This window comes from Diadema antillarum, unplaced genomic scaffold (assembly GCF_040938485.1).
Source record: "Diadema antillarum isolate AM-2024a unplaced genomic scaffold, OU_Dant_1.0 seq00000693_RagTag, whole genome shotgun sequence".
Taxonomy (NCBI): domain Eukaryota; kingdom Metazoa; phylum Echinodermata; class Echinoidea; order Diadematoida; family Diadematidae; genus Diadema; species Diadema antillarum.
The window spans coordinates 493,828-516,899 of record NW_027271598.1 but is presented as its reverse complement, the minus strand read 5'-3'; the positions used below and the strand labels follow the sequence as shown (position 1 = coordinate 516,899).

Genomic DNA, 23,072 nt, shown 5'->3' with positions numbered 1-23,072 from the left:
TCAGATATTGAGTCAGAATATGTCTCTACAAGACATTGATGTGTTAATGTTTAGGACTGAACACCGAACACTTGCATATTTAGTGCACTGCATATGGTTGCATGCATTTGGGTTAACAGTGTAAAGTTGTTACTGTTGTTTATGTTAGTTGCACAAATCGAAAGGTGTTTCGATTATTACAAGTATTAAGTATATTTGGAAGACACAGAAATAATGACACTTGACAAGCTGTTCAAGGTAGTGATAACTAAGCATTTATTATTTCTTTTCTCTTTTTATAGCGAACCACAAGTTCGGGTTCGACACCAGTATGCAAGCACACAAGTACACAAGTTGGTGTGTTCCACAAGTTTTGGTTCAACACAAGTTCGTGTTTGTTACAAGTACACGAGTCCAGCTGGTATTGATGTCTTCAATAAATGAACGAACCTGTGCGTTCCAACTGTGACTGACTGAAGTAAACTTTCACCTTTATGTAGTACGTGTCTACATACAGTTCGCAAACTGGATCCAAAATGGAAGGTCCACTGCATGATAGTCCCAGCCCATCTAGTGACGTTGCTGATGAACAACCGGTCGTCAGTGATCCTCCCCAGGATAGAGCTACCTCAGGATTGGTGGGAAACGCCCAGATTGGTGGTATTCTACCGGAGCAAGCTATCCCGAGCGTACCAAGACGTAACCCTGACGATTCGGATGACGACAGGTCAACCACGCTATCATCAGCATCACGACGAAGCAACAGGTCCACATCATCTAGAGATAGCGGAAGGACCGCAGCGGCTTCCCGACTGCGTGAGGCCAGAATCAAGTTGGAGCTAGCGAAAGCAAGAAAGGAACAACTGAAAAGGAAACAAGAACTAACAAGAGAACAGTTGAGATTGAATGAAAAACTTGCAAATCTTGAGCTAGAACATGAAATTGAAAATGCAGAAATTGAAACACGTGTACTAGCATGTGAAGTTCATGATGTTGTTGGTAAGCCACAGTACGAAGTTAATGAAAAGAAGGATGAAGTGAAGTCCTCAGTGTTAAATCCTGATGCTCGAGTGTGGTCAGGAGCAAAGGGTAATGGTGTCACATCTGACCCGGTAGAACGTAATTGTACCACGCCAAGTAGTCCAGTTGAATATGGTGAAGTTCGTATGTCATCTCATGATTTGTCTCATGCACCTAACGTTGCTGTAGATGATTGTGTGAGAAGCAGTGATGTGTATAATTCTAACATGAATCCAATATTTCATGCCATTAATGTTGCTTTTAGCTTGCCAAAGCCAGATTTGGTTACCTTTGATGGCAATCCGACTGTGTATCGCAGCTTCATTAACAGCTTTGAGGTTAATGTGGAACAGAAGGTGCTGGATGACAGGACCAGACTCACTTATCTCATCCAGTACTGCTCGGGTAAGGCCCGCAACAGCATCGAGAACTGTGTTCTCATGGAACCACGTGAGGGTTATGCTGAAGCGAAGAGGATTTTGAGAGAGCAGTTTGGACAACCGCACGTGGTAGCGAATGCTCACTTGGATAAGATCCTGAAACGTTCACAAGTCAAGCAGAACGACCATGCAGGACTGTGGGATCTTGCGCGAGATATGAAGCGTTGTGGGATGGTTCTAGCCCAGATGGGATATCTCGCTGATGCAAACGGCTCTGAGACACTACTCAAGATTCAACGTCTATTGCCCGTTCACCTTCAAGCAGAATGGGCGAGGAGAGCCCATGCCATGATGGTGAGATGTGTTGTGCCCAACTTCGACTTGATGACAACGTTTGTAGAAGAATCCGCCCAGTTGGCCAGCAACATCTTTGGACGAAACATCGGGAAAGCGATTCCAAAGAATGACAAGTCGAAGAAAGAAACACGACCCAGAGGGACAGCGTTTGCAACTCAGAGGGTCGATGAAAACACACCACGTCCCGTCCAAGGCAGTCGAGATCGTCCTGAAAGGAAATGTCCTTGCTGTCAAGGAAAGCACAATCTCACGTCCTGTGAATCCTTCAAGAAGAAAGGGGTAGACGACAGACGAGACGTAGCTAGGAAAGCGAGACTGTGCTTCAATTGCCTACGACCATTTCATTTGGCTGTAGGCTGTCTTTCCAAAGCTCGCTGTGAAGTAACGGACTGTGGTAAGAAGCATCATGCTCTCCTGCACACAACATACAATCCTAGTCGGAACTCTCCTCGGCCAGAGAACCGAGAGGACAGTACAAGGCAAGAAAACCAACAAGGGGTAAAGCAAGATAACCCAAGCTCTTCAAGTGGTAGTCAAGGAGACGAAAGGTTGGGTCGGTCATTCACCGCTCATTCCTCGAGAGGCAAGATCTGTCTGAGAGTCGTACCCGTAAAGGTTGGAGGAAATGGGAGACAAACTACAACCTGGGCCTTGTTAGATGAAGGCAGCGACGTTTCGCTGTGCACGAAGGGTCTTGTCGACAAGCTAGGTCTCACTGGGACGGAAAGAAGCTTCAAGCTGTCTACGGTGGACCAGACAGGAGCAAGCAAACGTGGCCTTGAAGTTTCCATGTCAGTCCAAGGAGTTATGGGCCAGGAAACCTTGACACTGGACAATGTTTGGACTGTAGACAGTCTTCCAGTCGCCGACGAATGTTTCCCCCACTCAGCAGATGTAAAGGAATGGTCACACCTAAATGACATCGCCCTTCCTTCCATGGACCAAGGAGAAGTGGAGCTACTAGTGGGAGCAGATACACCAGAAGCGTTCTGGAATTTGGAACAGAGAGTCGGCAATCCGAAAGAACCCTATGCAGTTCGAACTCCACTAGGATGGACGCTTATGGGTCCCGTGTCCGGGAAGCGACAATCCACGACAAGTTTCCATGCGAATTTTACTCGCCTTCAAGACGACTCCCTCGAACAACAGTTGAAGCAGTTCTGGAGGGTGGACTTTGGCGGGTATCTCAATCAGGACAATGTTGGAGATTCGGTTGAAGATCTTCGAGCACTGAAGGTGATGAAGGAATCTGCAGTGATGGTCGATGGTCACTATCAAGTCGCTCTACCGTGGCGCAGTTATCCACCTGTCCTGCCAAACAATCGTCGTTTGGCCGAGGCGCGACTTGGGTATTTGAAGAAGAGGTTGGAAAGGAACGAAGCCCTACGTGACAAGTACGTAGAGACAGTCAGCGACTACATAGCCAAAGGGTATGCAAAGGAAGTCGAGTGCATACCGTCGGATGTATCAGCTGAGAGCGCCACCCAAGAAGAAGCTTCAAATGAGCCAGTTTGGTATCTCCCACACCACGCTGTAGTTCATCCTCGTAAGAAAGACAAAGTCCGCGTTGTGTTCGATTGTGCGGCGAGATATGGAGGAACTTCACTCAATGAACAATTGCTCCAAGGGCCGGACCTTACCAACAATCTAGTCGGCGTGCTTACGAGGTTTCGTCAGGAACAAGTTGCCATAGTTGCCGATATTCAGTCTATGTTCCACCAAGTGAAGGTTCCGCCCAGGGACAGAAACGCCATGAGATTCCTTTGGTGGAAGGACGGTGACTTGGCTCAGGAACCAGCCGAATACTGCATGACTGTACACCTATTCGGCGCCACGTCTTCACCTAGTTGTGCCAGTTTTGCTCTACGGAAGACTGCTGAGGATAATCGCGGACACTTCAATGAAGAAGTGATCAACACAGTGAAAAGGAACTTCTATGTGGACGATTGTCTTAAGTCTGTTAAGGATCGAGCTGAAGCAGTGACTCAAGTAGAAGACATTCGTGACCTGCTCAGTCGTGGTGGATTTCGGCTCACGAAATGGTTGAGCAATGACCGCGACGTCTTAGGTTCTATACCTGAGGAAGAGAGGGCAGCATCGGTGTCGAGCCTAGATATCGACGAGCTTCCTGCAGAACGCACTCTAGGAATCCTTTGGGACGTTGAAACAGACTGTTTCGGCTTCAAGGTGCATCTCCGTGAGAAGCCTGCAACGCGACGGGGAATTCTGTCGATAGCCAGTTCCCTCTATGACCCCCTTGGGTTCGTTGCTCCCTTCGTGCTGCCAGCCAAGATTCTCCTTCAAAAGTTGTGTAGAGTAGGATTAGGCTGGGATGAGCCTATTGGAGCCGAGGATGAGAGAGAATGGCGAAGATGGATGGAAGACATTTCCATGTTGACTGACTTGAAGATAGAGAGATGTTTCAAACCGAATGGTTTCGAAGTCGTGTCAGCTGAAGTGCATCACTTTTGTGATGCCTCCGAAGTTGGATATGCGTCCGTTGCATACCTACGCCTGACTGACAGAACAGGACGGATACATTGTGCCTTTGTTATGGGGAAGTCCCGACTTGCTCCAGTGAAAGTAGTATCCATCTCCAGATTGGAGTTAATGGCAGCAGTGTTGGCCGTGTCCATGGATCATTTCATCAAGTCAGAACTTGACATCCAAGTCAAAGACAGCGTCTTTTGGACTGACTCAACGTTTGTCCTTCAGTATATCCGCAGTGAAAGCAAGAGATTCAAGACGTTTGTAGCCAATCGTGTGGCAAGGATTCATGATGCCTCAGAGGTGTCTCAGTGGAGATACGTAGACTCAGGGTCTAACCCAAGTGACGATGGATCGCGTGGCCTGAAGGCACAGGAACTACTCCAGAACCAGCGTTGGCTCAAAGGACCAGATTTTCTGTGGAGAGACGATGACTGGCCCATTCAGCCAGAAGTCTTGGAGTTAAGAGGAGACACTGAAGTGAAGAAAGCAGTACCAGTATATGCGACATCAATGAGAGCTCAAGTCAGCGACCTCTTGCATAGGTACTCTTCGTGGAATCAGTTGAGGAAATCCACAGCGTGGCTTCTTCGTTTCAAGAAGCTTCTCCAAGTCAAGGCTAAGGGGGAATCCACGGATGATCTGAAGAAGCCCACTCTATCTGCCGACGAATTGAAACAAGCAGAGAAAGCAATCGTGACTCTGTGCAACGCGATGAATTCAGCGCTATCCTCGAAGGAAAGCAGATGAGCGGTACAGTCATGTCCAAGCTGAACCCAATTCTGGTGGATGGCATCATTCGAGTTGGCGGAAGACTAGAGAACGCACCACTGGATGATGAGACGAAACATCCTATCATTTTGCCCTCTGATCACCATGTGACGAAGCTCTTGATCGTTCATCACCATCACCTAGTAGGTCATTCGGGGGCCGGGATGACCTGGACAGCCCTCAGAGAGAAGTATTGGGTGTTGAAAGGAGGGGCAACCGTGCGAAAGGTGATAGGCAAGTGTTTCTCGTGCAAGCGAAGAAATGCCAAGAAGATGGAACAATTCATGGCAGATCTTCCGAGTAGTAGGGTAACCCCAGACAAACCACCTTTCTCTTATGTGGGAATTGATTACTTTGGACCAATCATGGTGAAGCAAGGTCGTAGCCGGGTCAAACGTTACGGGTGCCTGTTTACCTGTCTGAACTGCAGAGCGGTCCACCTAGAAGTAGCAAACACTTTGGACACAGACTCGTTCATAAACGCACTGAGAAGGTTCATCAGCAGGCGAGGTAAGCCATCCAAAATCATCAGTGACAATGGGAGCAACTTTAGAGGTGCGGAACGAGAACTTCGTGAGAACCTGGAAAGTTTGAGCCAAACGCGTGTGACTAACTTCCTCGCTGAGCAAGGTATCGACTGGAACTTCAATACTCCCACAGCTAGTCATATGGGCGGAGTCTGGGAACGGATGGTGAGGTCTGTTCGCAAGATACTTACCTGCTTACTTGGACAGCAAATTGTCAATGATGAAGTTCTGTCCACGCTCATGGCTGAAGTAGAGTCAATCTTGAATGCTCGGCCACTCACTCAGTTGAATCTTGACCCAAACGATGACGAACCTTTGACACCAAACCACTTGTTGATCATGCGAAAAGGCTCTAGTCTCCCTCCAGGTGTCTTTGATCAGAAGGACGCATATGGCAGACGCAGATGGAGACAAGTGCAATATCTCGCTTCTGTCTTTTGGAAGAGGTGGCAGAGGGAATATTTACTTCTGCTGCAAGAAAGGCAGAAGTGGAATGCCCCAAGACGGAACCTAGCTGTCAATGATTTGGTCTTGGTAGCGGATGAAATCACACCTCGCGGACAGTGGCCTTTGGGTAAAGTGGTTGAAGTGTACCCGGGAAAGGATGGACATGTTCGACAGGCTCAAGTGAGGGTTGGAACAAGATTCTTCAAGAGGCCAATAGCAAAGCTCTGTCTGCTCGAAGCCGCTGAAACGTAGTGATATAAGTGGATGACTTAATTGCAGTCATCAGACTTGATACTCTAGCTTAAGAGTTGAATCGAATGTTTGATGTTTGTTTATTCAAAGGTTAAGCAATGCCTTTGAGATGTAAGCGCGAGTAAGCCAATTTGACAGTTATTTTAAACTGTAGTTATTTGCATTAAGTACATGCATTTCCTGTTGAACGGTTTGTATGTGAATAGGAAGAATTTCTGCCGCCTAAAGATTGAGGTTAAATGACCATCCTGTAGGTTGCTCATTGGGGGCCGGTATGTAGCGGCAGTATTGATTTATTCAAGAAATATTTGATTGGAACAATTTAGACTGTTACACCCCCTTTAAGGTGCAGATCGTTACCTTGGATACACCGTCAAGTGCGCATTCCTTCGGTTGCTTGCGCACTGATTTTGCTTTACGTACTAGTATGCTGTATGCGTACTACATAGCTAGCCACGCAAAAGACATGGGCCAAGATGTAAGACACGATCAAAAAAGAATGAGTTTGGATCTGTGATTGATTTACTTGAGGAACCTAAACAGTTTGGTAAGAGAAATTATGATGAAAACAGATGAATATTTGATTGCTGTAGCTTTGTTTAATCATTTATGTAGTGATATGTATTATGTCGTTAGCTTGTAATTGAGTTCAGAATTTAGGTTGACATAACGATTCGATACGGTGTTCGTATAGAAAGTGATTACACGTAGAACAGTACGGTACGCTTTAGGTATTGATTATCGTACATGATTCCTGCTTAGCAGGCAGGGAAGAGAAATGTTGGAAGTGTGAGTGTATGATTGAAGTTTACAATACTGTGTATGTTTTATTTAGGAATAATGTAAGACTCCATATTCAGAAGAATATTGTGTCATGGTTATATAGGAATGAGAATCAGATAAAGGGATTCAACTTTGTTACTTTCATAGAGCTGTATACTGTTAGATTTACACACATATATGTACGTATACCGTACGGTCAATACAATCCCATACATAATTGCAGTTAAAGGGCTAACTTATACAATGTTTGTGAAGGGTTAGTTTCATTTTTGGTGTATCATATGGATGTTGAGGCGTCAAAAGGAAGACATTCAAGGGTTTAAAGGGAAAGATGACCTTGGATTTATTTTATTGTAAGAAAGGCAGGCTGCATTTCATGATAATGTTGTAGGGATGCAATTGCATCATTTGAACTGAATTATGTGAGTGATAGAGATAAAGGTCACTTCATAATGTATACTTTGTTTGAATGATCAAAGTAAACAAAGTGTGATAGAGTCAGGTCATTTAGAACAATATTATTATTTCATGGTGCAGTGTATTTGGACACTGATAAATGCAGGACCATACATCAGATATTGAGTCAGAATATGTCTCTACAAGACATTGATGTGTTAATGTTTAGGACTGAATACAGACACTTGCATATTTAGTGCACTGTATATGGTTGCTGCATATGGTTGCATGCATTAGGGTTAACAGTGTAAAGTTGTTATTGTTGTTTATGTTAGTTGCACAAATCGAAAGGTGTTTCGATTATTACAAGTATTAAGTATATTTGGAAGACACAGAAATAATGACACTTGACAAGCTGTTCAAGGTAGTGATAACTAAGCATTTATTATTTCTTTTCTCTTTTTATAGCGAACCACAAGTTCGGGTTCGACACCAGTATGCAAGCACACAAGTACACAAGTTGGTGTGTTCCACAAGTTTTGGTTCAACACAAGTTCGTGTTTGTTACAAGTACACGAGTCCAGCTGGTATTGATGTCTTCAATAAATGAACGAACCTGTGCGTTCCAACTGTGACTGACTGAAGTAAACTTTCACCTTTATGTAGTACGTGTCTACACATATCCCCGGCTAAGATTGTTGACTCGTAGTCGAACCATACGCGTGAAATTCTCGGCGACAAACGAAGTGACATTTTTACTGTGCGCTGGTGACGTGCAGATAATCGATCGCCCGTTCTCCCACTGATAAAGCACGTAGATCTAACTAGATCTACTACGTATTACTAATTGCTAGTGTTAGAAAGATGACCCTCTAACGTTCGTGTTAAGTAGACGTTTAGTACATGGCAAAGATATGTTAACAGTAGAGTCTAATTAGATTCCACAACCGTCTAGACCTATTGCTAGGGCGTAGGCCTAGGCATACGTGAACTATGAGTCCACATGTTAGAGTCTTAACGTATTAGACTCTAGTCTAAAATTAAAAATTCTAACTCGAATAGTCCTAATGAGGATTTTCCTCAATTCTTTTTTCTCCTGTTTCCTCAGTTACCGGTACCTGTGAGGACCTAAACGTTTGTCTTTTATTTTTTTCATTCCCTTCTAACGTAATTCTAACGTTCGTGAGCTAACGCTACAGCTTATAAAATACGAGTTACATATCCCAGGACCTAATTGTTAACGTTATACACAGCCCAGTCGCTTTCTTTATGAAAAACGACATCGTCTGGTCGGGCTACCCGGGACAAAAATCGGCACAAACCTAGGCTAACGATCATCTTGTTCATTTGCCCTTAACAGTTGGAATCATACTCGTAGGCCTACACTACATGTTACAATACAGTTTGAGTTGTAATGTTAAATTCAATCTAACTGTTAAGAGTGTAAGATTATGTTATAATTAAATCTTTGATATCAACGTTAACGCTAAACATGGCGTTGAGTAGAACTCGACCCTTTGTTGCCTATAACAGGCCTAGGTCCTAATGTTAGGCCTAACACTCACAGTACCACACTGTAGGCCTAGGGCCCTAGTATTATTTAGTACCAGAAACACTAACTTTGTAACAGACTAACGTTGGACCCTAGTCTAGGCCTTACACTTACAGCTGTATGTTAGTAGGACCCTACTAAAATACAGTAACGACTAACGTTGTTAGTACTAACAGGGTAGACATCTAGGCCTCCCGAACTTGTTACTCGGGAAATGTTTAAGGCCTAACAATGACATGTTACTTCTAATACTACTACTTCTAGTAGTCCTAGTGCTACTGCTAGTGCTGAGCCTAAATTAAAATTGGCCCCGTTACATTTGTACAATTGTAGTTTTAGGGTGTAGGACCAAGATCTAGACTAGTCTAACGTTCGACCTGTTTCTAGGCCTAATCTAATTAGTAATAGAGTCTGCCCATAGTCTACTAGAAACACATTTTCTAACGATAGAGCTCTTGTCACTTAATTTTTACTGCTAACACAGACTAGTAGTAACGTTAGGGGTGTTCTAGTAGAACACCTAACCGCTAGTACCGGTACCGGTACACTGGCTGTAGTTTAACTAGTACAGTAGTAGACCTAGTTGAGTAGTAGTACTAGTACAGTTTAGTAGGCCCTTGGTAGTAGTAGATCCTCTTCGGCTCTAACGTGTTACCATTATAATATATAGGCCTAGCAATCCTTCATCAAGTTTTGAAGGATTTGCAGCCTGTGCATGCAGGCGCTTCCTCCCCCCCCCCCCCCAAATCAGGTCTCAGACAGTCAACCATTTGTACACATGCTTGTTCCAGATTCCTAGAAATACGGCCCCTTTACAGAAGCAAATGGGTTAGGCTTTTGACTATTGACTTGACTGAGATAAGATTGCCCAGTAGGTAATTGCCCTAGACCCGTTTGAGAAGGGAAGCTACAAAATTACTTCCGAAATGAAGGAAGAGTGCTGAGGTGAAGAGTGTCCACAATTTAAGCACCCGCGTGGACAGGAGTAGAGGGACATTCCCATGCAGAGTTTACCGGAGAAGATGTACTTCCTGCAGCACTTTTCCTTCACTCAAGGTCCAAGTTGGGATTTCTACGGATGGACGTGTCTGATAAAGAAATAGAGATATATCTACATCTTGTTCTGAAATCAGACTAGATGTCTAGTTTGAAATGATATTAAACATGTATATCAGAGAGAACTAGATATCATTTCTTGTCTTGTCTAGTTGTAACATATTCACAGATATCTGATAATTCTTCAAAATTTGTGATTATCTTTTGCCATGTGGAATAAAAAGTTGAACAACTGTCCGAGGAACCCTCCACATGTAGGGTTATAAGAAGCTGCAAAAATATTACGCCTGTTCATGTATCTATAGACTTGCATATCACTCGGGACTTTATTGCTTTTATAAGTTACCAACGCCATAATTCTTTCTGAAGTGAAATCAACCTGTAGGTACCCCCTATATGCATGATTCCAGTAAATGACTACAATGTATGAACCCACATAGAGAACGTAGAACAGCCATATATGCCTAGTCTAGAGTACAATTCTATCCTCATGTATAAAGAAAAAAATGTTGCTATGACGATCACCTTGTTTCTAATACTGTAGGCCCTGCAGAAATCTCTTGGAGGTGTACAATGACTGCATATCCAACAGCTAGTCGATGGACCGGCCAGGCTCGGCGAAAAAGCGTGAGACTGCTGCAAAAAGAGCGAGAGAGGGGATTGAGAGAAGAGATGAACAACATGCCGCTAGGCTACTTTTCTGTTCTTCCTGAAGAAATAATATACCATGTTTTCTCAAAATTATCATGTAAGTATAAATAATATTTGTATAACCCACAATGACGTAAATTTGTGGAAGTGTTAATAAGTGCCATCTTCTTTCGGTTCCTGAACATGGTGCACATATAAATTCAAAGTTTGATATGACTACTAACACTAATGGAAGTTTAAGGTTGAAATGCATAATTTGAAATAAAAAGTATACGGGGAAATTTCAACTGTAAATCCACTTGGTTTATTTGCTTTTATACATCGGTACTGTTTTCTCACAACATAAACACATACTTTAATGTATGGCCTACTTGTACACGCAACCTAGAGCTTTTATTTTTTTTCTTCAAATTTACTTGACTGCGTACTTATTCATATATTTTGAATTTGATTAACAAATACTCATATGTGCATTATCCGCAGTTTGAATGTTTAAAATACATTTTAATTTGTTTTTGCCTCAAAATCTCTTTTCCCTCTCTACTTTTTGTATAGTTTGGATCTGCAATAACAGTTCATTGAGGGCACACATCAACATCTTTTCGAAACTAAGATTAATGTTGGCTTAGAACTTTCATACTCCCCTTGAAGACATAGAAATTATGGTTAAGAATTAAAAGTGTAGATGTTGGTTGACCTTATGAATTCGTGGGTTTTGATACATCACATCTTACATTTCATCTATTTTGTGTTTATTCAGCCACTGAGCTCAGTCGACTCTCACTGGTATCGAAATCCCTTCGTGATATTGTGATTGCGTATAACCTCACCCGGCAAGGTTTAAACCGATTGATGGGTTCCGAATGTGCATTGAGGAGCAAGAGTAAAAGGAAGAAAGTTGATCTCTGTCAGTGCTTCAAGAACTTAGGTGGGTCAATTTTCTGAGATTGCTGCTAGTTCTCTCTTTTTATTTCTTTTTTGCTGTGAATATTAACTTTGTACTTCAATTTCTTAGTATCTTTCTTCCATTGTGCGTTTAAAATACCTGTCTTGCAGGACGTACAATGTAGGTAGTGCCTCCTGAATGAATACCAGTTTATCCCAGTTAACTTTGTGAGTTCTACATAGAGGTTTAAAAATTCAAAGACTTTCTATTTGATTTCATTCTGAACGGACGCGAGGTCTGACACTAATTTACCTTGATAGGCCTATGTCATAAGTTTGTTTGAGTGTATTTGCGATTTAGTTCTGATTTTTTTTTTCTTCAATACTGACGCCTTGATACCGAAAGTCACATGTCCTCATTGGGGAAACAAACAAACAAATCTTCAAGTTTGCTCGGCAACTTTAACACAATCTTCATGTCGCTATGATCCTTTGAGCCCAGTGTTAATAGTAAGGATGCAGTGCGTATGGTGCTGTGTATGACAGTGATCTTAACGAAAGGTTGCGCCGTCTGACCCACAGGTTTGCTGGTGAAACGATCAACATGTCTCTACCCTACCAAAGAGCGTCTACGGCTTATGGAAACTCTTTTTCACGAGGTCGGTTTTTACACTGCGATATAGATTCAAGCATGACATGTATGAGTGTCTCTTGCACTGAGAATGTTATCATGACCCGAAAACGAGTACAATTTTATTTCGCAATACTTTCCGCAGATACCAAAGTTGGCACAAAGAATGGGTCAAATTATTCAATATTAAACTGAAACCGCAAATGTAGCAATTTGTTTTCTGTTTTATTTTTTTTTTTGTTTTTTGTTTATCTAGGGGTCTGCGCAGGCAACTGGATAAGACAAACAAGAACAAAAATACAAAAAGCAACATGGAATTGAAAATGGCAGAAAGTTTCGACTGAAAACATTTAGCTATTGAAGTTCAGTTGTTGCTGATTCAAAATCTATGGGGAAATACTTGTTTGCATCTTCTTACAAATAAGAAAGCTCTCAAAGCTAAGAAAGCTATTACAAAACAAATATATCCATGATGGACAATAAAGACTGAAATGAAATGAAATAATTCCTTAATAACGATGATTTTTTCTGAGCTTTGGAATCAATTTCAATACATTTTTTTATTGTACTTAGATCTTTGAAAACATTTTCATCGAGTGCTGGAGATAGCACTAATTATTATCTGAAAAATTGAACTTTAATTGTATGAAACTATTTGGTTTTGTAGCTCGTCGCAAACTTTACCATTGAGTCGTCGAGAATAAACTACTGTTTTGGGCAGTTCTTCAGCATCTTCGTCAAAGGCTGGCAGGAGCGGGAATGTCTTCGTGCGTACTTCGCGGTAATCAACTACAATAACTTGGTGCTGAAAATGAGTAAGATGGCAATGGTATATATACTAGATCGATTACGTTAATTAGAAAAATAATGAAACATCTATTGTGATCTTAAGTGTTCATGCGGAGTTGGCTGAATTCCCCTTTCAACAACGACTACTGGAAGACAGCTGAAAGACTAATATTTCTGAAAGACCTCTCACATCACTTAGTCTCAGCGGTCTTTCCGTATTCAAATATCTTCCAGAGGTATCATTGGTCTTTCACCGATTTCTGATAGATTTCTCAAAAACCTCGGCATTTCGGGGAATATGAATCCCCATATTATGCAGTGGTGGGGAAATTGTGATTGTGTTATACTTCACGGTTCTTCGATGCGTGTGTACGTTCGTCCGGACAAGGGCAAGGGGACATGTATAATCTTTAATAAATTGGGTTATAGTGTACACAAGGATGCGGATATGTGGTTAATCCTTTCCATGCTGAACTCTGAAATCCCCATATATTTATTACCCAGGTCGCCATTTCTCGAAGTAGATGGGTAAAGTTAACCTACGAAGGTAATTTCAAGTTAGACCATTCTTTGCTTTGTTAAAGTTTATGTTTGTATTTTTTCCCATTTACCAAGCTAACGTCATCTCGGGCAAGCCTGGCGTGAAGGCGGATCAAGAGATGGAGGTGCGATCGTTCCTGCGTGGTGTCATCCTGGACCAGTGCGAATCGCTGGAGGATCTTGGCATGTGGCTACACTTCATTCTCCAGCCCTACCCTATGGTGCATCAGGCTAGGCTCCTCCTACTCCTCTACGGCTCACTAAGCAGGAGTAAAGGTACCGGTAATCATTGCTTGTTTAACAATGACCAGACCAAGTGCCTAAAATGAATGAAGTCATCGTAATGATTAACGAAAAAAAAAGAGAGATAATTGTAGGAAAGTTACGATTGTATTTAGTCATGATGGTTTCTTGTCCTTTGATTTTGGAGAAATTTTATGATTATTTCTGCAAATACTTGAACCCTTGGAAGACTCGTAAACTTAGACCTCCCCGAAAGTGACGTAATAATCAGCAAGTTGATTGTGGTCAGTCTCACGGGAGTACGTAAAGTGTCAAAAGAAAAGATTTCAGTACATAACGTTTTGCTGTTGGTACTACGATTGCTTCTTCCTTAAGATTGTTGTGTATAGAAGGCACTGTAGTGTAGTGGATCCGTGATTTTTCGTTTTAACTTGATAGAAGTCCGTAGTTCTCATTCTGCCACCCGTACCTTTCAGTGCTGCCATGGCTGCGGTAATACTGTAATAATAGTAATACAAAATGATAGGGAGAACAGTGAAAACATTGAAGAGGCTAACCTGAATATATTAAGATCATAATATGATCATTATTATTATCATCATTATCATCATCATCATCATTGCCCTCTATGATTGCTATTCAAAATGTGCAAAACCTTTTCCATCTGGGTACATTAAAAAAGACAGTGAATCATTGTTTAGGCCCCTACTAATATTTCTGAATTGTGGCCTGTATCCCCCTTAAAAGAAAAAGCAAACAATGGTTTACTTTTTTATTCACGGTGAGATCAGTTAATTTTGTACAGTCATTTCCACCGTATATGGAAGCTTCCGTACACTGTAAAAAAAGTAATAATAATGAAAACATATCTACTTACAGCCATTGTGTCATGTCATGTGAGACATACTGTCAAATTATTCTCAACAGAAAAAAAAGACTACACGGTAGCGGATACAACTGTAACAGTTCATGTCCCCCCCCCCCCCCCCCCCTCCCTCCATATGCAGACCAGATCAACTGGACTTTCATGTCTCTGGATGACCAAAACATCGCGTCTCACCTAGCCTCCGCGCCGTTCCGCGACCTTGCCGTGGCGATCAAGGCGTTGCATGGTCACTCTGAGTGGAACACGGACAGCGTCATCAGTGTGTTGGAAGAAGTGACAGGTACAGCTGTGTAACATACGTAATGATCATCTGTTAACGTTTTCACTCATAGAGTTACATGGATGTCAACATCTTTTCTACAGGGGTATCCTGTGACTGTTATAGCTGTTTTTTGAAGAGTGACATCATATGTGTGTGTGTGTGTGTGCATAGGCGTACCCAGGATTTTTTAAAGGGGGGTGTTCAGTGGCGTACCGTGGGTCAAAACATTGGGGGGGGGGGCACCTCATGGAAGCAACATCAGAATTGCATAACTGTACAATTAAATGCGAGCGAGCGGAGCGAGCGAGCTTGAAAATGTTGACATTTTACAGTCCCCAAACTGCCGTTTGTAGCTATATATGATAATATATGTATATATATATTTGCTTTGGAAATTAAGGGGGTTGCACCGGGTGCAACTGCTGGCAGTTGCTGGCAGTAACATCAGGAGAATTGCATAACGATTAAATGCGAGCGAGCGAAGCGAGCGAGCTTGATAATTTTGACATTTACAGTCCCCAAACTGCCGTTTATAGCTATATTTTTTCGCTTTGGAAATTAAGGGGAGGGGGCGCACCGGGCGCAACTGCTGGCAATTATTGACAGCAACATCAGGAGAATTGCATAACGATTAAATGCGAGCGAGCGAAGCGAGCGAGCTGAAAATTTTGACATTTTACAGTCCCCAAACTGCCGTTTGTAGCTATATTTTTTCGCTTTGGAAATTAAGCGGAGGGGGCGCACCGGGCGCAACTGCTGGCAATTATTGACAGCAACATCAGGAGAATTGCATAACGATTAAATGCGAGCGAGCGAAGCGAGCGAGCTTGATAATTTTGACATTTTACAGTCCCAAAACTGCCGTTTGTAGCTATATTTTTTCGCTTTGGAAATTAAGGGGAGGGGGCGCACCGGGCGTAATTACTGCTGGCAATTACTGACAGCAACATCAGGAGAATTGCATAACGATTAAATGCGAGCGAGCGAAGCGAGCGAGCTTGAAAATTTTGACATTTTACAGTCCCCAAACTGCCGTTTGTAGCTATATTTTTTCGCTTTGGAAATTAAGGGGAGGGGGTGCACCGGGCGCAACTGCTGGCAATTATTGACAGGAAACATCAGAAGAATTGCATTACGATTAAATGCGAGCGAGCGAAGCGAGCGAGCTTGATAATTTTGACATTTTACAGTCCCCAAACTGCCGTTTGTAGCTATATTTTTTCGCTTTGGAAATTAAGGGGAGGGGGCGCACCGGGCGTAATTACTGCTGGCAATTACTGACAGCAACATCAGGAGAATTGCATAACGATTAAATGCGAGCGAGCGAAGCGAGCGAGCTTGAAAATTTTGACATTTTACAGTCCCCAAACTGCCGTTTGTAGCTATATTTATTCGCTTTGGAAATTCGGGGGGGGGGGGGCGCACCGGGCGCAACTGCTGGCAATCACTGGCTGTAACATCAGGAGAATGGCATATAACGGTTAAATGCGAGCGAGCGAGGCGAGCGAGCTTAAAAATTTTGACATTTTACCGTCCAAAAACTGTCGTTTGTAGCTACATGTATATTTTTTTCGCATTGGAGGGAGGGGGCGCCCGGTGCGCCCCCTGGATCCGCCACTAGTAGTCAAGGGTGTCGGTTTATGTTCATGATTGGGGGAGGTATGACCAGCGAGGGGGCGTCGAAGTGACCAAGCGGGAGAAAGATGTCCAAAATCTGTACTTTATACGGTATAGAGCATCCCCTAATTTGTTTGTGTTTGTGAGTGTGTGTGTTTCATATAGATGGAAAAGTTGGGAAATAGCCAAGGTCAAGTCTTATTATTGGCAATGCAAGGCATTTTAATAGAGACTAGTATGTATAGCAACACTGCATAATCAATGATCAAGCTTTGATAGCAAATGTGTACAACCTATCAAACATCACATTGCGCAACATTGCAGCGACTCTTTTTGCCATTCCGATATTCTGAGTCACTGCGCACATCCTGCTTGTATTCAAAATGCCAACCAGGAATCACGCTGAATCACAATCTTTTGTCGACTCCGGGCTTTTTGAACAATGTTATACCTCTTTTTTATGGTTAAAAGAAATCTTAGAAAAATATCTTTTTTTCTTGATCATTCTTTCATGTCGATTTCAAAAGCAGTTTACTAACCCTTGAATTATCATTTTCGTAGGTTTTTCCTTTTTATCCCTTGTTTTTTCTTTTTTTTTCTTTTTTTTCTTTTTTTTTAACCAGCGGATTGGGGGAGGGGGGGGGGCACGTGCCCCCATGCCCCCCGTAGTTACGCCACTGTTCCTAGACCTAGATATCTAGTGAATTTTAGGCGCAATAAAGTCATCCAACCACAATTTGTAGACTCACACTCAGTTATCTTTCAGTTTTAACTTTCAGTCATTGAAAAATTCATATCTACTATTACTAAAGATTACCAAGTCCATGTGCTACTAATTACCTTGAGTAGCAAGTAACTTGCTACTCCCAGAGCTTCCAGAGCTTGCTGCTTCCAGTAGGCTACTATACTGACTGTACTTGGTAGTCAGTGGCGTATCTAGGGAAAACGGCGCCCGGGGCAAGCGCGAAAATTGCTCCCCTAATTTCTGAAAAAGTGTTCAACCCCATCCCCATCCCGGTAGGGACTTAAAAAAAGTCCTCATGATATGCTTTTTGAAGCACTTAAGAGGGGTCTTTTGAGGGTGATTTAAATGTAATAGGCAACCCTAAATTTTGATATATTTTGGCGAGCGAGCGCAGCAAGCTAGCCGAAAATTTTTATATTTCAGCTTTATACATAACATGGAATTCTTGTCATTTTTGGTTATTAAATCTTCGAATTACAATTCTAACTATAGTGACGGCCTTATAGATAACGATTTATACCAACAGTGTCCAACCCCATCCCGGTAGGGACTTAACAAAAGTCCACATGATATGCTTTTTCAAGCACTTAGAAGGGGTCTTTTGAGGGTGATTTAAATGTAATAGATATTGAAGAATTTTGGCGAGCGAGCTGACAATTTTTGTATTTCAGCTTACAAAACATGGAATTCTTGTCATTTTTGGTTATTAAATCTTCGAATGACAATTCTAATCAAGATATAGTGACGGTCTTATAGATAACGATTTATACCAGCAGTGTTCAACCCCAATCCCATCCCGGTAGGGACTTTAAAAAAGTCCACTTGATATGCTTTTCGAGCACTTAAAAGGGTTTTTTGAGGGTGATATAAAATCTGATAAATTTTGATAAATTTTGGCGAGCGAGCGCAGCGAGCGAGCCGACAATTTTTGTATTTCACCTTGCAAAACATGGAATTCTTGTCATTTTCTGGTTATTAAATCTTACAATTCTAATCAAGATATAGTGACGGCTTCATAGATAACGATTTATGCCAACAAACTAAGGACTTGGAAAAATACTCTAAATTACTACGAGTGAGTGAGCCGAAATTTTTATATTTCCACGTCATCATTACGTTTTGTTCTTCTTATTTTTTTTTTTTTTTTGATAAATTTTGGCGAGCGGGCGCAGCGAGCGAGCCGAAAATTTTTATATTTCAGCGTTACAAAACATAGAATTAATGTTTTGTTTTCATCTTGTTTGATTTGGTTTTCTGCCCCCCCCCCCCCCCCCCCCAATTCTCCTTCCCCCCGTCCGGGCGAGGGTTTTTTTTTTTTTCTTCTTCTTCTTCTTCTTTTTCTTCGTCGTTTTTTTTTTTTCTTCTTCTTATTTTTCTCGTTTTTTTTTCACGTGCCCCCCCTGCCCCCCCCCCACTAGATACGCCACCATGGCCACTGTTGGTAGTTGATACTACTATGTAAACTTAGCATGCAATGTGCCTATAATAGGCTGCAGCGCAGCATGCATTGTACACACATAATATTATGCATCATATACAATTTACGGTACCGCGTACGGTATAATACCGGTAAACGCTGAACATTATGCGCAATGTACGTGTATCTCCGCGATTCGGTCAGAAAGCAAAGCAGGGATCGGGAATGTCTACTGTTTGCGCGTCAGCTTCGCGCGCGGTGCGGTAACGTAGTATTAACACGTACTGTACACGAGTTCTTTAGTGCGTATATTATGTAACTCCATAATGTGTCATCGTCCACACAAACATTAAGATAAAACAAGGAAGAGAGAGAGAGAGAAAAAAAATGAACGCAAAAGAAAGGAAAGGCGGAATTCAAAACGGAAATAAAAGCGGTAAAGACAGCTTTTGTTTCATTTGTCAACATCTAAACATTGCTGAGGAGGGGTGTTGAACAGCTCAAACACCTCCCTTTTGCCCAAGGGAGGTGTTTGAACACCTCAAACACCCCCCTTTTGGCAAAGGGGGGTGTTTGAACACCCAAATTAAAACACCCCCCCTCGGTACGCCCTTGTGTGTGTGTATGTGTGTGCTCGCGCGCACGCGTGTGTGTTTCGTTGTTGCTTCCTTTCTTTGTCGAGTGTACGTAGGATTTTGTTCTTCGCGCGTTTTGATAAAGTAAAATATTTACAAATGCCACTACAGTCTGTAAGAGTGATTGGATACTTCCATGCATAAAAGAGCTAGCTAGGATTTGGATAGTGCAGGACGTTTACCACACAAGGCAAGTTATTATGACAAAGGAACCAATTATATAAATGTTTATTAAGCCTTGCACCTTCCATTCCTAATGGATCATGATGTCATCAGTGCGGGTGTACAGGAAAAAAGAAAACGAAAAAGGAATGTCCTTGCTGCTTCCTTTTCTTTTTTTTTTCAAGAAAGCAACAATGAACCGGTTTAGTTATTATTTGTCACTTCTTGTTTGTTTTTTTCATTGAAGAAGTTACATTTATTTCTACTAATTGTGGGAGTAGAGTTTTCAACACCACCGTGATTGTGTGGCATCAAGATGCAATATAAAGCCATGCAAACAATAATTATGAAATAACAGTGCAGCAGTTGCTTGTTCTGTCCTTCATATTAATTTCGAGAATAAAGCTGATTAATGCTTAATGACACCGTATACGTGGATTGATTAAAAAATGTAATTTGGTCACTGAGCTGTGTATTGATATACAAAGAGATAAACATGGTTATTCCAGCAACACTGTTGTGTGGTAATTCCGGTTAGTTGTCAGATTTGTTACCTTCTGCAGAGCATTTGTTTATTTATCTCATATCTTTATTCATCACTTTTAGGGGAGACATTAATTGAGTTACATGTAGATGTTACCATGTATGACGATGTAGTTTGAATATCATTATTTTTTTCTTCTAAACCTGTTACTCCTTTCTTCTGGCCTTGATTTCGCCGTTTAGCTTGCCCCAATGAGTGGCTGGATGACAACGTGGCTCGGTTGCTGTGTATGTGCGGAGAAGCTATTGTCATTCCAGTCCTCGCTAGCAAGGCGATCAACGGGAAGATGACTCAGCTGAGCTCCATAATAGTTGGCTTAGCAGTGGTAAGAGTATTCGCCTACATACAAGTAGTCATATGTATAAAAAATGTGTATTGCTCCTGCCACATTGTTTCGTTTAATTTTCTACGAGACATAGGGTTAGGCAGGGTTGCGATTGATGGAGTTTTAGATTAAATTTGATGTGAGGATTAAGATTAGGGTTAGGGTTATGTGTATGGGTAGATTTATGTTTGACCTAGCGTGCAGATATTTTGTAGGAGCAACTATCGTTGGAGTAGATGTCATGGAACCTGTGTAAACATATACACAGGAACAGGTGAATGTTCATGTTGACAATTATCTTAAAATGATGATTATTTCCATTACCCATCCTTTCCAGCTGATATCTTTTACTCTTCTTTCCAAATTCCCGACCAGAGTATTGTGCAAAACTCCAGAAGAGAGGATTGAATTTTTGTTTTTATACCAATCTACAATTTGATTCGGGCGACCGGATACTCTAGAGTACGAAATGGAATGGTTCCAAATGAATTCAAAGAATGTAACCAGTATGTTTATTTTCGTACTTTATCAGATGTTCCGGTAGCACAGTTTGCATCACTTGAATGTGCCAGATTTGAAATGAATAAACTTTTATTTAATGAACATACACAAATGATACATTGTGTACTTCTTTGATGCATACCAGGTGACGTATCTCAGCAATCTAAACATGTCTTGGCTGGTCAAAATTCTTCGCGAAGTTTGCGACATCGTACCCAGTGAGCATGACGTTGTTGGTCTGGTGGACGCTACAGTCAGCTACTTTCGCACAGTCATTCTTGCCCTCCCTGATCAGGGCGATGTGGGTAAGTTTTTGCGATGACTTTGATTCATGTGAAATTGATGATTTTACCATCTAACGCATCTTGAAATAAACCAAAAAAAAAAAAAAATGAACACTCTCGATCAAACGTAAAGATTTTCCTTCAGTACATTGATGTTGAAATTATCGCTTATGACGTAAAGTAATTATTCACTAAGACATACATAAGAATTGATTCATAGCAACAACAAAAAAATCAAAATTATCAAAAATGTCATTCGATTCATCGATGATAGAGTAACTAGGGTCGCAGGAATTTATTTGCAGCATTAGCAAAGCATTCGCATAGCACAACATTCTGTGACAGTTATGTGCATATTGTCTGTCTTTCTGTATTATTTGATTATTCAATATTTAAAAGTATTTATGCATTTATGTATGTATGTACATGTATACGTATTTATTTATCTATTTACTTATTTGATTATTGATGTATTTAGTTTTACAAGCATAGAAATGCACGCTAAAATGATTCTTTTCTGTAGTTTGGTGTGTGTGTATTGGGTGTGTGTGTTTTCTTGCTTGCATCCCCACCTTTCAAAGGCCGCATGGTCATGTTCGAGGACGCAGTCAGCGCCTTTACCTGTTTCACCAGGGAGCTCATGATGACATCGATCAAGCCGTCAACCAAGGCTGGACGCCAACATCTGATGACCGAAGAATGAGTGCCAACAACGGAATGGACGACCTTTTGATTTTCCTCTGAATCGAGTAAACATTGAAAAATCTGAATTGCTTTGAAGTGGGTGAGATATCATCCAAGTCCTGGTTATTGACAAGAGTAGATTAGACTGAGCATTTTCAACTGGGATATCAAGTTTTGAGTAGGTTGATTAAGTTGGAGCGTCGCACTAATGCCACTGTAAATGACAGTAAATATTTACCAAAGAAGGGACCTTTTTATTAGATGACTATCACGCATTGATTGGCGTAATAAACTGCCTGTCATAAGTTTCCTCTTTAAGAATGCAATGAGATATATTGTATGAAAGCCCTACGGTGGTGGATAAGAACATCGCCAAGAAGTGCTACTCTGGAGACTTTGAATGAAGCATATGTTTGTTTCTGCTATTTCTTCTTTAAGCTGCTTTACAAATTAAGTTCACTTTTTGATCTTAATATTCAATATGACTGGCGAACCATGAAGGACATCTACCTACGATGTCTTACAGATAACAAAAATGTTTTGTGAAACGTGGTAGGTGTTAACCTCAACAGTCTTACAATGCTATGATTTGGGGGAAAACTCTCGTTGAATGTCACATTTCAATTCTGAGATTATACCCTCGGCAATGTGTAAAACGATGTGGCAGATTTCCGTCAACTTTCAAAGGAAACATTTTCTCGAAAATAAACCTAAGCTTAATATTCTCAAGGAACAAAGGTCATCATTATTACGCACACACACACACACACATACACACACTATCAAAAGGTATACTTTCGTCGTCAAAGTCAAATTTTGCACTACCTTTAATATGACTTTGATAAATCGAGTGATTTGACCAACAGAGTCGTGAAGGCTTGTATGTCACAAGTCATGGTATAAGGTTCCATGCGTTTTCCATACGTACGCGATATTTCATAATTTACGATCACATTTGGCAAAAATAATGTGACCTTTATATGCCTCTCCTGCAGTGTTTTGGATCTATATCATATATAAAATATATCGATTTGTTTTCATATTTGGTTAATGAAATCAATAGGAAATAGCTGTATCATCTAAATCGACGCAACGATAAGCTATACGGCTGGTGTACTTGCAGCTGAAACAAAAACAACAACAACAACAAATCTTGCTCATCTCATGCGCGGAGTAGGCCCAGAATAGTCATGATGTACTTGTAATAGTCATAGTAATGATGGTCCATGTTCAGAAGCCCAAGTCGGTGTGCTAGAGATACTCG

At 41.5% G+C, this 23,072-nt stretch overlaps 3 protein-coding genes across 3 annotated transcripts; all 3 read left to right on the top strand.

The window, feature by feature from the left end:
* The first annotated feature begins 515 nt into the window (after nt 1-515).
* Nucleotides 516-4,973, top strand: LOC139737434 (uncharacterized). The gene has a single exon (XM_071648109.1). It carries the CDS (start codon nt 516-518, stop codon nt 4,971-4,973), a length of 4,458 nt encoding a protein of 1,485 aa, XP_071504210.1.
* Nucleotides 4,974-4,984: 11 nt separating this feature from the next.
* LOC139737433 (uncharacterized) lies at nt 4,985-6,220 on the top strand. Its single transcript, XM_071648108.1, has one exon. It carries the CDS (start codon nt 4,985-4,987, stop codon nt 6,218-6,220), a length of 1,236 nt encoding a protein of 411 aa, XP_071504209.1.
* A 4,360-nt stretch (nt 6,221-10,580) lies between these two features.
* On the top strand, nt 10,581-21,827 carry LOC139737432 (F-box only protein 47-like). Its single transcript, XM_071648107.1, has 7 exons — nt 10,581-10,634; nt 12,842-12,989; nt 13,579-13,773; nt 14,811-14,912; nt 20,197-20,339; nt 20,986-21,145; nt 21,706-21,827. Exons 1-7 carry the CDS (start codon nt 10,581-10,583, stop codon nt 21,825-21,827), a joined length of 924 nt encoding a protein of 307 aa, XP_071504208.1.
* Nucleotides 21,828-23,072: the final 1,245 nt, after the last annotated feature.

Excerpts from the sequence above, each read along its gene's own strand:
- LOC139737434 (XM_071648109.1), top strand. The coding sequence starts at position 516 with ATGGAAGGTCCACTGCATGATAGTCCCAGCCCATCTAGTGACGTTGCT.
- LOC139737433 (XM_071648108.1), top strand. The coding sequence starts at position 4,985 with ATGTCCAAGCTGAACCCAATTCTGGTGGATGGCATCATTCGAGTTGGC.
- LOC139737432 (XM_071648107.1), top strand. The coding sequence starts at position 10,581 with ATGACTGCATATCCAACAGCTAGTCGATGGACCGGCCAGGCTCGGCGA. Across the intron at positions 12,990-13,578 it reads TAACTTGGTGCTGAAAATGA|CTAACGTCATCTCGGGCAAG; the intron begins GTAAGATGGCAA and ends CCATTTACCAAG. Across the intron at positions 13,774-14,810 it reads CTACGGCTCACTAAGCAGGA|CCTCCGCGCCGTTCCGCGAC; the intron begins GTAAAGGTACCG and ends CGTCTCACCTAG.